This window comes from Drosophila serrata, unplaced genomic scaffold (genome assembly GCF_035046125.1).
Source record: "Drosophila serrata isolate PLE 108 unplaced genomic scaffold, ASM3504612v1 contig_184, whole genome shotgun sequence".
In the NCBI taxonomy this organism is placed as follows: Eukaryota; Metazoa; Arthropoda; class Insecta; order Diptera; family Drosophilidae; genus Drosophila; species Drosophila serrata.
The window spans coordinates 5,016,416-5,029,621 of record NW_028257082.1 but is presented as its reverse complement, the minus strand read 5'-3'; the positions used below and the strand labels follow the sequence as shown (position 1 = coordinate 5,029,621).

General features: G+C 40.3%; 1 protein-coding gene across 1 annotated transcript; it reads right to left on the bottom strand.

Annotated features, from left to right (window-relative positions):
• Positions 1–8,582: 8,582 nt before the first annotated feature.
• Positions 8,583–9,651, bottom strand: LOC110179077 (protein crossbronx-like). The gene has a single exon (XM_020946460.2). It carries the CDS (start codon positions 9,466–9,468, stop codon positions 8,731–8,733), a length of 738 nt encoding a protein of 245 aa, XP_020802119.1. The 5' UTR covers positions 9,469–9,651; the 3' UTR covers positions 8,583–8,730.
• Between the last annotated feature and the right edge of the window lie 3,555 nt (positions 9,652–13,206).

Genomic DNA, 13,206 nt, shown 5'->3' with positions numbered 1-13,206 from the left:
TATCCAACGAAGGGACTAGCGGACTACAGGACACAGAAACTGGGTCAATTCTTTTATTTGCCCGAGAGGCAAACGCAGGAAGCGGCAGAACACGTAGTGCCAACTATCTGAAAATGACGCCAAATTACCAATGCAAAGTATCCTGGTACCATTTACCCAGTGCAAATATTCCGAAAAACAGAAGAAAAGAAATAAACACACACACACACAGAAAAAAAGGATACAGAGTAACCAAGAAAATGAAAATTCAAACATTGCCCCCGTTTTCTTCGACGTTACCTGTTACCCCAACTAAATTCGCCGGAATTAGGTTCTCGTTTCAATGTGGATCTCTCCCTATATATATATATATGTACATATATATATATATATATATATATCCCTTCGACTTCCCCTTCTTTGGCTGACTGGCAGCTGCTGGTTGCCACTTTGCAGGAGTTTTGGCTAAAAGGAAATTTCCTTGACTCGCATTTGGCTCACATTGTCACAGCACAAAACACATACATAGTCGAGCTTTTGGCCCCGAACCGAATGGCCTTTTGCACAGGTGCTGGCGGCTTTTGAGTATGATGAAGTGTACTATATATGGCACGGATATAACGCAAACATTCAGCGGGATATTGAAAGACAATGTGTTTGTTTTCTACCCTCGCTGCTACTTCAATGGATAATGGCAAATTGAATTGGTAACTGGTAAATTACCTAGTTTTGTGGTGACTACAAAAATAATATCAATTGGAGAGTGCAACAGTCGAGACAATGTGGGTTTATCAGAATCGAAAATATGAGTAACAGAAATAACAGGGAAAATGCATTTATATAATCATATTATTAAATGAAAGGAAAATGTTAAGAGACAAGTTTCAAAAGTATTACTTATGCCCTTGCAGGGTAATGTAATTTTAATCAGACGACTGAAACACAGTGACGGATTCATTTTCGACCCTATAAATCATATATATCATATTCTTGATCAGCATCGAAAGGAGAATCGATCTAGACAAGTCTGAGAGAAAAAAAAAAATGACAAAACTTTCAACATTTACAAAGGGCTTACACCGTTAACACTTTTAAAAATTATAAAAAAAATTCAATTTTGTTCAAATTTAAATTCAGTATGTAGATTTATTAATCTAATAAAAACTAACATAAAAAGCATTCCAAATTAAAATAAAAGTATTTTTGACTCAGTTATGAGATTTTTAAACTTTGATAAGTCTGAATATTATGACTTCATTTTAGCAAGTTATTGGTAAAATTATTATTAATATCATAATCATGTGTAATATTGTTATTCCCTGATCAAATCTAAAGCAAGCTATATAACAAAATTACAGTTCTTTTGGATGATAGTTTTCCGAATTAAAATTAATCCATTTTAGGTATATCATATATTGGACGTTGATGCACTACGGTCAGTACATTCAAGTGGCCCGTATGACACCAGGCACGTGCCTGTTTGGGTTAGGACGATGGAAAATATAAGACTTTCCGAAATTAACTTCCTATCTTTTTATTTATAAATTTAATTGACAGAGCAATTATTTAAAAATCCTTACAAATAAATGTAAATACTTTATAAACATTTCATAAAATCCCAAAAAATCTCTACCTTTGCATATAAAAACTTTCGCCACTCTTTTGGCAATTGTCGCTTAATCTAAATGCTCAAGAACTTTGCGAATTTAACTGAATTGTTCATTTGTTTCTACACATTCTCAGTTTAATTAGACCAAATTAAAAGTGCACAAAGCGCACAATGAGCGTCAGGAACAAAAAGTTGGACCTATTTGAGGGAGGGAAAGCACAGGTAAAGGTAACCTCTGGAGCAAGCCCGCCAAAATGACTTAATCGCATTTGTGCGACTTTGTTGCTCGTCTTCCCTCCATCCCCCTCTATTTCCCTATCTCTGCTCACCCACAGCACTCGCTGACGTTTGCCATAAAAATGCAAATGAAAAGCGCCGGGGAAAATGGTAAAGGGGAAGTACCGCGACACAAGAGAAGAGAAGTAAAGTGATGAAGTGCAAGAGTTACGCCATATCACGATGTTGTCTGTGTTTGGTTAATGCCACGGCTAATCCGCGTCCGTTACCTTAATCCCCTTCGAAACAATTTTGTTAACAAACGAACATCAAAGAAAATAAAATGTGCAATAAATTTAATTTCCACTGGCAGCGAAATGAAAACAAAAAAATCACACTCCCCTGGATGAGCAGGGTGTGCGATTTCCTTCCTCCTCAGACTGTCTGCTGAAATGCTCGTAAGTAGAGCAGGGAACTGGAACTGGAGCTGGGAAGAGCCCGACTTGGTCCGCTGTTATCGCCAGGTTTTATCGACAAACTTCAGAGTTGCCGAATAAAAAAATAAAGGGAAAAATTGTCAGTGAAGGAAGTTCTCGCGGGTCGCAGCTCTAGCAGCAGCTTAAGCGGACTTGCAACTCTGCCGAGCAACAGCAGCAGCAGCGAGCTCAACACTTGATCAAAATGCCACAAAGCGATTTGCATATTTTAATTAAATTCGCGCTTTGCTCCCCGGAATAACAAAAAAAAAAAAAAAAAAAAAAAAACCAAATTAAAAAAGCGAGGAAAGCGCAACACGGTCGCCAAAAGAGCGTTGCGATGAGGGGGTGCTTTGCTGCCGTCTTTGCTATTTTAAAAAATATATAGAAAAAAGCGCGAGCAAGCGCGCAACACATGTGACCACAAGCGTATTAAATTTGGTGCTCTCTCCCCCCCCCCCCCCAAAAAAAAAAGCAAAGCGAACACACACACACACAAAAAATAAAAGCACAAATAAAAAAGACATGGGCAAAACTTGGCTGGAATGGCTTAAACTAAAAGCGGCCAGCAAAGGGGGTTCCCGGGGCCAAAAAAGCAGCAGCAGCCATGTGTGTGGCCAAAGGTAGCCAACTAACAGAGTCACAAAGTGACTGCCAGTGGGAAAGGTCAGTACAGGGCACTGCGAGAAAAACAAAGCAGCTCAAAATTAATCCTCAACTAAAAAATCGAATTCTAAGCTTCGTTTTTACCGAACAAAAATATTATTTCGTCAGCGGATTAGAGAGTCAGTGGAATAGAAAAATATATAAATAAATTGTAAAGCTTTTACACATCAAAATCATTTCGTTTTTTAATACATTCCAAAAAGATTAAATATTAAATCTAAGGGAGAATATTGAATTACTTTATTGTATTTTGAATTCACTTTATTTTAACATGTTAACCTAGCATCGAACTCTTGAACTATTTATATCATACAACAAGATCTAAATGTACTATCTTTTATTTAAATCAGAAATGTTTTTAAACTAAAACGTATTACCTTAACTTTTCCTATATTTTATATACTTTTTCATATGCCTTATAATTACTTTTTCCCTGTGTAAAAGCCGGTAAACCCTATCGCTGGTACACAAACTGCTGCTGTTGCCGCTGATGTTACTTACCGCAACTTGGCCGCTTGCCGCTGTTTCTGCAGCAGCAGCAGCAGCAGCAACATGGCCAAAGCGCAGTGCAGCATAAAGTGTTAAATTGGATTAATCCAGAAGATTTACGCTGCGGGTGATATCAACATGGTAACGTAGCAACATGTAGCTGTTGCTGTTGCTGTTGCCACTGCCATCAGCCGGCAGGCAACACTTGAGCGGAGTCGGCAATTTTATTAAAACCGGACGCGTACTTCAACACCACCGGAAATGCAACAACAGCGGCGGAAAGTGTGTCAATGTGTGTGTGCTGCTTCTGCTTCTGCATGCAAATTTTAATACAAAATTGGGATTAACAACATTGCCAACAATCGGGTCCCAGGCAAAGTTGTTCTGAGCTAGTTGCCGCAAAGCAAAAGCAAAGGCAACATAAACACAAGGCGCAATAACAAGAGTCGGTAATAATGCCTTGACAGCAGCAGCATCAAGCTGCAGCAGCAACAGCATCAGCAGCATCAGCATCTCTGCAAGCGCGTTGATTATCCCAATCAGCAACACTTTACCAGCGTAAATCTATTTAATTTGCCATTGGCCGATGCAATCGCATACACAGAAAGAAAAATGCAACTGAAAATATACGAATTTCTACATACTGAAATAATATATATTATTTCGTATAGATCTTAAGCATTAAGCCGGTAAACAAGGCCGGAAAAAGAGGGTACTACAGCATCCCAACCTGGCCTTCCTTTAATATATATTTATTCTACAATTAAATCCTTTACTTCTAAATATTTTCTCTCTGTACACTGAACTCCCTGGCGATCTCTCGTAAACCACAAATCAGCTGTTTGGCCGTCGCTCTTGTTAAATGTAATTGAACCTGTTCTTAGAGTTTTGTTTTGTAATTTATTATTGGCGCATGAGTTGCAAGCCGAAAAGCGGAGAAAATAGCTCAAGTTGTTGGAAGCTTATGGCTTCACGATCGTCATCAGTCTGCTGGTAATAATGATGATAATGATGATGATGATGATGATGATAATGATTGAGCGGCTTGGCATGCGAAGATCGCGCGCTCTTTTAGCCAAGATCGTGCCTGACGCGTAATTGATTATTACGAAGCAACAGGCAACACCGGCAACACCAGCAACATGAGGCAGTAACAGGAAAATGCCAGGCATAATGATGTATTAGTTAAACTTGGCCAACCAGTTCGCATTTCGGCCATGAAAAACGGTTTAGAATTAGAGAAGCCATGATTACATACCTCCTCTCCTTTTGCCGGGTTGCGTTGCATTGCATTGAAATTGAAAAGAAGTGGGCATTATGTTGGAAAGTTGCCGTTGCCGTTGCCGTTGCCATAGCTGCTAGTTGCAGCTCATGTTGCTGTTGCAATTGCTGTTCTTGTTGTTAGTTAGAGGAAATCCACATTGGAGAGCACTTTTACACAGCTTTAGGAATGTTTCAGGAAGTGCGGTATGTGAATTAAGGCTTAAACAGTTAAAGCTTCAAACAATTTGGGTTAAAATAAGCAAAAAAATTAATTTAAACTTAGGAAAATTCCCTATAAATCCTATACAAGAATTTTGTATCCACATTTTCAGTACCATCAGTACCAACAGCTGGGCCATATACCAGTATTCGACCGTCTGCATTCTCGTATCTAATGGCATTGGCCAAATTGACAGCACAAAAAGCTATGCAGGGCCGACAACGAGGGCCATAACTCATAAGCCGCTGCACATATTCGTTCGGGAAAATACCAAGGGTCTACTATATATGTATGTGCCGCCACTCGAAAAACTCCAATTTTAATTGCTCGACATTAAACGATCGACAACGACAACGACAACAACGACAGCGGCGGCTCGAAGTTGGGAACTTTGGAGCTCTACAATCCGCAGTGCCATAAAATATGCGCACGTTTCGTTTGTTTGCCATTGGTTTGCATATATGCCCCCATCCCGGGGAGCCCGGGGAGCAAGCCCGGCAATATGCTTCTCGTATAGAAACTGAGACCAAGAGACCAAGAGACCAGAGACCGCGCCGGAGCAGACAGCATTTAGCGTACGATTTGGCGGCGCGAAAAAGATAAACTCATAAATTATGGCATTGAATGTCACTTCAGCCACCGAGCGCGAAACGCCGACAATAGCAACAGCGACAAAACCCCCCGGTTCCAAGCTCCCAGCTCCCAGCTCCCAACCCGAATCCGAATCTGAGTCCGAGTTCGATTCCGCAGCCAGGATGTGGCTGCATCCGAGCAAAAGGCACACCAGGCACACCGGCACCGGCATCGGCATCGGCATTGGCGATAATGAAGCCCATTTTAAAGTCACTACCATTCAATGCGATTTGATTTACAATCCCATTTCGATTATAATCGATGATGATGTGTGTGCGCGCTTCGGCCGAGCCATGAACTTGCATATAAATACCAATCTGTGTCTTTGCCACTCAGCCACTCAGACAGGAGGAGGACAGAAGGAGGCTTGGGGGCAGGCGAGGAGGGAGCCAAGAGCAGGGAATGCTAAGCAGAGCAGATCGGGTCGGCGGTCTCTAGCGGTTTTCCAAGGAAATCGAAAAGCTGAGCGCGGAGATCCCAGATCCGGAGTTCAATCCAGTCTGCCCACAGGTCCAAGCCACAGACGATGCACAGTGGGTGTGATAATAATCAAAATAAATATAAATAAGGAATATTTTAAGGAAAATTAGTGGGTCCACATTTAAGATATAGAAAAAAAAACAGATTATTTAAAGAATGCCTTACATATTTTATAACATAATCAACATAACGAAACATAAATTACTATCAATTTCAAGAATAAACTAGTATGATGTTTAGAGAAATTTCAGAGATGGTAGGTAATACTTGGGTATTTTAATTACAATGTATTCCCCTTTTAGAAACTATATACATTTTATAATATTTTCAACACTCTAATCCTACTGTTTGATGTCGTCTGGCCGTCTTGCCAGTCCATGTTTACCTGTTGGCGCAATTGAACTTGAATTGAATACGCTTTGGCTTCGACTTTGGCTTCGTCTTTGGCGTTTTAGTTTAGTTTGCCCCGCCGCCAACTTGTCAGACAAACGAATGCGAAGCTAACGAAGCCACCACCGACGATTTCCCACCCTGGTCACCCCATCTCCATCTCCATCTCCATTCCCGATCATTGTCGCATCCGCCATCCGCCATCCGCCACGATGGTGGCAATTGTTTTGATGACCGCTGATAACTACAACCGCAGGGGGGGATCCCAATCCCGATCCCAGTTTCAGACCCCGAAAACAAAAGCCCAACAAAACGGAGTTCAATACAATGGCAGGCTTATATATATTTTGTCACCCGGTCTGGTCACAGTTCTTTATGGCCCTTTAATTGAAGCTGAAACCATGAACATTGGCCCCAGCTGCTCCAACCCACGCGCTGCTTCTTAAATTTATTACAACTTAATTGTAAACGTTGTAACGTTGTTGCTGTCTCTCCAGTGTTGAGCTTACGAATGTCTTAATTTTTTATTCTTATTATTTTTTTTTTGTTGCAACGTATTTAGAAGAATATCAAATTGAAAGAGTCTTTGGTTGACCACTATTCAAGATTGTTGCTGAATGTTGTCAATGAACAATACTAAGATTCAGAGAGTAAAGAACTTAATAACTAAAATCAGTCCCTCTGGAGATTGAGATTGATTTAGTTACAAATTAAAATGTTCTTCTTAGAAACATGTCTTAACCATTTCCCCAAAAAATTTCAAAAAAAAAGTTTTTCAATATGCAAATTAAAGCCAAATTTAGTCTCACTTCGCCCACGCATTTTCCGGCTGGCTGAACACCATCGCTGGTGGCCAAAAGCATCCCTAGACGGGGCTATGGGAGATCCGGATATATGGCCAAGATCTGTTTCCCAGGCAATTAGCTCAAATGCGGTCTGTGACTGCGATAGTGGAGTTCGCCCACTTAGCAGCTGGCCCGCTAGCGAAAATGGCCTAAAATATGGCAGCCAACTATCGGCCATAATTTCATGAGCAATTTCGGGGTGCCACAAAGGAGGAGGAAGCTGGAGGTGGAGGAGAAAATTCAGAGGATTCAGAGGAGAGAGAAACCTGCTCGCATGGCGGCATGGACTCCGGTCTGTGTGCAAAGTGCAGTGATAAATCAGATTGTCACTTTTGTATATTTGCACCAACTGACGACGACGACTTCTCCTGCTCCCTTTGCAACCGAGGCTGGTTTTCGATGCGTTTATTAACAGCAAAGGAAATTCATATAAAGACAGGTAACCCATAAACATAATATTCTTAACTTATATTGCTAATAAGACAGAGAAACTTGATCTCGAACTGTGGGTAGTAGAACAGAAATATTATTCACTGACTTTCTTCTAGGTGAAAAGTATAAATATACCATTTATTTTATAGGTAAATAAAGTGCTTATATATATTTGATCAATTATTTAAAATTTCTCCCTATAAATTGCAATGCTATTTTTATGATCCACACTGTACGTAATGGCCTGCATCGCATGCAATGCGTTCCCCAGAAAGCAAGACGCTGGCAGAGTGTACTCAATGGGAGAACGGGAATGCATTTCACTTTGCCAACGGACCACGTTCCATAATTATTATTATTTTGATTATTGCACCTGAAAGATGACATTATTAACAACACTAATGTGGCGAAACCGAGGATGAGGATGCAAACATATATTTACACTCTTAAAATATATTGTGCATCACCGAGAGAAATTCAAGTACGAAAATTGTAATGTTTCTCTTTTGTGGTTAATGTTTTTAGAAATTATATACAGTAAATTGGCCACTTAATTAAATGATTTTATATTGTTCCCGAAAGCGATTTTAAATTCAAATAATTAAATGCAACTAATTGAAATGTGAACAATGCTTTAAGCCCGACAAAACAAAAAAACGTTAACATGTGTTTATTGTTTACTATTTGTATTGTTTAGTAAAAGAGAAAACTAGGAAAGGGAAATCGATGTGAAATAAAGTTGAAAATTCAACTTGAATAATATATAAAACTGAGCATTTACAATTAGGATTATTAATAATTCTTTTCGTCAACTATTAAAAATTCAAACTATATGTGTGGGTAATTTGATAATTTAAAACTTGATTGTTATACAAATTTATATATTTCTTATTTAATTGCTAATAAGTTTATTGTTGTACGAGTAGTATAAGTTTACTGTAGTGGTACATCAAAATTTATTGAAACTGCATGATTATAGTGTAAATATCCTGTTCACCTTTCCCATTCCCCTCTGGAGCTCCTTTCTCCCCACTACTCGTTAAAGAGCTTCACCCGCTGACTGACCTCCTCCTCGTCCAGCTGCCTGGGGGAATCAATTTGGCCCAGATACTCGGCCGGCATGGAGCCACCTATGCAGGTGGCCTCCCACCAGCTGGCACTCTTCAGCTCCTCCATGAACTTGCGATGTCGATCCGGACGATACGGTTCCATCACGATATAGTGCGGATCATCCGTCTCCGGTCGATCGTACATGTGGCGTCGCGAGGCTATGGCCTGTTCCTGGGCCAGTCTCAAGTACTCGATCCGGTTATCGGTTAGCAAGCTCAGAGCCTCCATATTGAGGACCACATCCAACTGGGGACCCTCAATCAATATGTCCTCGGGATCGGCAAGGATGGCCTGAATGTAGCGGAGTAAATGCCAAATGTGATGCTGATCCTTGAGCCACTTCTTGAAGCCGGGAGTGATATCAAGGACCTTGGACTGTGGACAGATGTGCGGATGAAGAATGGGCATGGAGAAGACCACAGTGGGCAGGGCGGTGTCATCTGGAAAGTTTTCGGACAGCAGAATGGAGAATCGAAAAACACTGCCCGCGTAGATACCACTATGGACAAAGACGACGCCAAACCAACGAAGTCCACTGCTGAAACTGGGAATGGCATAGATGTTCTTCAGCTGCTCCTGCACCAGATAATACTCGGCCAGAATCTGGTAGCCCTGACTGATGAGGGCCATGCCCCTGGATGAGGCCAGGGTCAACTTCATGGTTATGCCAAGATACAGCTACGGTTCTCCGCTTCAGGGAACTGATCAAGTTGGGAAGATCATGGAAAATCTGGTGTGAAATGGAATGTATGGGATGAATGAAGCTGGTGTATGTGTATGTGTGTGGCCTGTAATGCTGATTGAAATGAACAAACTTCAGGCTTTGACAGGGAATTCCAACACTCCTACATTATATTTCATATATTATATTGGAGAGTCCGCGATCGACAATGCTATGTAAACGTTCAACTAGAGTTGTCCACAGAGACTGAAGAAAACTATGTTCAATTCACCAGCAAATGGAACTAGACTCGATCGTCTTTGAAACTGGTACTCAGCGGCATATTCCATCAAGTCAAGTGTAATAATTTTACAAATGGCAGAGATACATGCAGCGCACAGCCTTGGGGAGCTGGGAGATGGGACTTGGACCGCATATTGCATGTGTGAGTATGGATTTTTGATTTATTGCCGCCACGGTGTCCTGATGTACGGTTCTTTCACGCACTAGCAACATAATGTGGCATTATAATGTCGCATGTTCTGCCCCAAGTAAGCCGGAGTGTGTGTGTGTGTGTGATTTGTTATGAATTTATTATGTGACGGAAGTGGCTTTACCACAGCAGACTTGCAACTGGTCAAACAGGCCAAAATGTGTGCATGCCAATGTTGGTCGCAGCTGCTAATTGGTAAGGATTACCTTTACCTGATCCTACTCCAACTGCTCAGGATCATAATAGTACATATCCTATGGGATACGGCAGAGATATGACTTTGTTTATTAGTTTTTTTTAGATATTTCTCTATATTTTTATATTTTTCCCCCTAATTTATTATTACTTTGCGTGACTTAATTTTCCCAAGTTTTAGCAAAAGCCCCAAGAGTATTCCCTCTTCGAACCTGAACTCCTTCCTTTCTCCTTAACTTTGTTTATACATTTCCTTTATTTTTTTGGCAAACACATCGTAAACACACCCTGACAGAGACGGACAGACAATGACGCTTCCTTGATAAGTCCAGCCCCAGAACAGGGGAATGAAATAAATGCATAAACGTGCAAAAGATAAGGGAATTGCCAAAAAAAAAAAAAACAGAAAAAATAATAATGAACGAAACGGAAATACAATTTGGCGGTGGTGCCGGCACTCATTAAAAATTATACCGCGATATGACGCGATATGATACGTTATGATTTGCGACTCCAAGACTTTCTTTCTTTCTTCTGCCGGGAAAAGGTAACGCCAGTTTTTTGGGGCAGGGGGGGCCTGACATGGGTGCAACACCCAGTTCGTGGAAGGATTCATTTTCACCTACACCGACGGAGGCCACAACCCATGTCAAAATGTTTGGGCCCCAGGCAATTGCTAATATGGGGCCCCGATTTGCACCTGTGGGGGAATAACGCTGCCTGTCACCTGGCCAGCAGCATTCAATTTTTGGATTTCATTCCACCTTGGTCATGAGCTCGGACTTGAACTCAAATTCAAACTCTCCTCACATGCGGGTGCAGAGAAAGAAAATGATGTATGGGAAATGTATTCTATTTAAAGTAATACGTTTCTTACAAAAATAACTCATTTTCTTATTGATGTATTTAAGAAGTCAAAAGATTGTAAGATGTATGTCATGCCACAAATGACTTGAAAAGTCTGTGACTGAAACGCTTATACTTAAAATATATATTTCATATATAAAAATATATATTTATTACCCATTACTATAAACATTTTCTCACTCTGTAACAATTTCTCTGGTTCTTTGGCCCGTCCTTCTTATCAGCTTTCTTTATTTATGCTGCGTTGCCTTTTGGGAGCGAAACATACAGCGATTTTCATTCCCATTCCGATTTTGAGGGCCGGCATTTGTAATACGGTGGCATATAACACTTAAGTGCTTGTTGTTGCTTTATAAGATAAACTTTTGCGGGACCCACATACAAGGCACTGGGCACTGGGCACTGGGCAGAGGCACCTCTCCTCAGCACAGGAACCTTTGGATAACGTGATGCCAATTTCATTTACTGGCACTTTCATTAACCAACCCGAAACCCATCCCATATCATACCATACTATAAAGGAATAAAAAGCATCAAACTCGAATAAAATAAACGAATTGGCGTGTTTTTAAGTTCTTGCTGAAAGTTGCGGGTTGGCCACAAAATGTTTGCACTCGCCATTTGTGGAGTGAGTGTATTCGGGACTTGGACTGCGATTCGTGGAACTGAACTGAAATGAAATGGGTTTGTATTCCAGATTCTGCGATTGCTATCAATCAGTTGTTTACAGGGAAAGCCCAAGAGAGAACTCAGCGAGAATAAGGTGGAACCAAAACCAGGAAAACACACAGGATAGCTTGAACGGAAATTTCTTGTAAAGTACTTCTTAAAATCAAACCAAAGATCCCACAAATCAAGCTCTGAACAGTTTCATAGTGTCAATTACATGGTGTCTTTCTTCCTAAACATTAATAATAAAGATATTAATTCATGTAGAACAAAATCAAGTCAAAGAAAATGAAGCTGGTTGCTGAGAAATTCCCCTTAATTCAAGCTGTCTTCGTGTTGCATGTCAATGTGCAGACTCGGTAGGGGACTCCCCCTAATGGCTTATGAATTATGAATTTAGAATTAAGCTTTATTGCTTGCAGTGGCATACTTTCAGGCGGTGTCATAAATAGTCTCGCCCAAGAAACCAATGTGTGGAAATGTGAATTGTTTTGCCCAATAATTGATTTATGCACAAAGTGTCGTTCAAAGGAGGGGGTGAGACTTGGCACTGCCACTGCCACTGCAACACTGTGTGTGGCATATTCAAATTCAAATTAGATTATATGCAAACACCGGCCGGTGCAGTCGTCTTTCACTTGCCGTTCTTTATTATTATATAGGAATGCCGAATGAACGACGGAACGAAGGAGCAAAAACGGGCGACGGTCTACTAATATTTGCATAATCGCAGGCAGCTCTCAGCAGAGCAGGCAACATGCGGCAAAGCAATTATTTCTTTAAAAATAAATTGCATGCACAATTGGTAGCAATAGCAATTGCAGCGGCAAAATACCCACGGAGGACCACCAACCAGAGCGGGCTCAGAGTTTCGGATCTTGGATCTCGGAATCTGGCCGAATGCAGGTCCCAGCGTCGACGAATTTGGTCAAAACGGCTTCTTCTTTACTTATTTTTTGTGTGTGTGTTTTTTCTTTTGTGGCCAAAAGCAGAGGAGGCCGGGCCCAGGGAGCCAAAGGGGAGGCGTGGCAGCTCAGCTCGTTTTTGCGATTTGTGTGTACGCCTCATCCATTTATTTGCATATCGATTTGGAGTTTTTAGTCTGCCAGAATACACTGTCTTTTTGTTTCAGCCACACTGAGAAAATTTACAGGATTTAAGTGTATAAAATGTCTTTTAAATATCAGCAACATGGGGCTTAATTTTATCACTTCATTTCTTGTTGTTTGGATTAATTTTTATCCTTCAAAACTAATAGAAATTTGTACCCTTTATATAGATTAGAAAGTATGAACACCATATAAAAATTAAAGAAGACACAATGTTCTAATTGTTGTATGTATAAAAATCAATACGTATTTCAAAAATATAAAACATAATCGTTAAAAAAATATACTCCTCACTACAAATAAGCAAATCTTTTTAAATACCCTTTTTTAAATATTATTTTTAAAATTCCTCCTACTTTTTATATTAGAATTATAATTCTTTTCAGTGCAATCTGAAAGTTTTC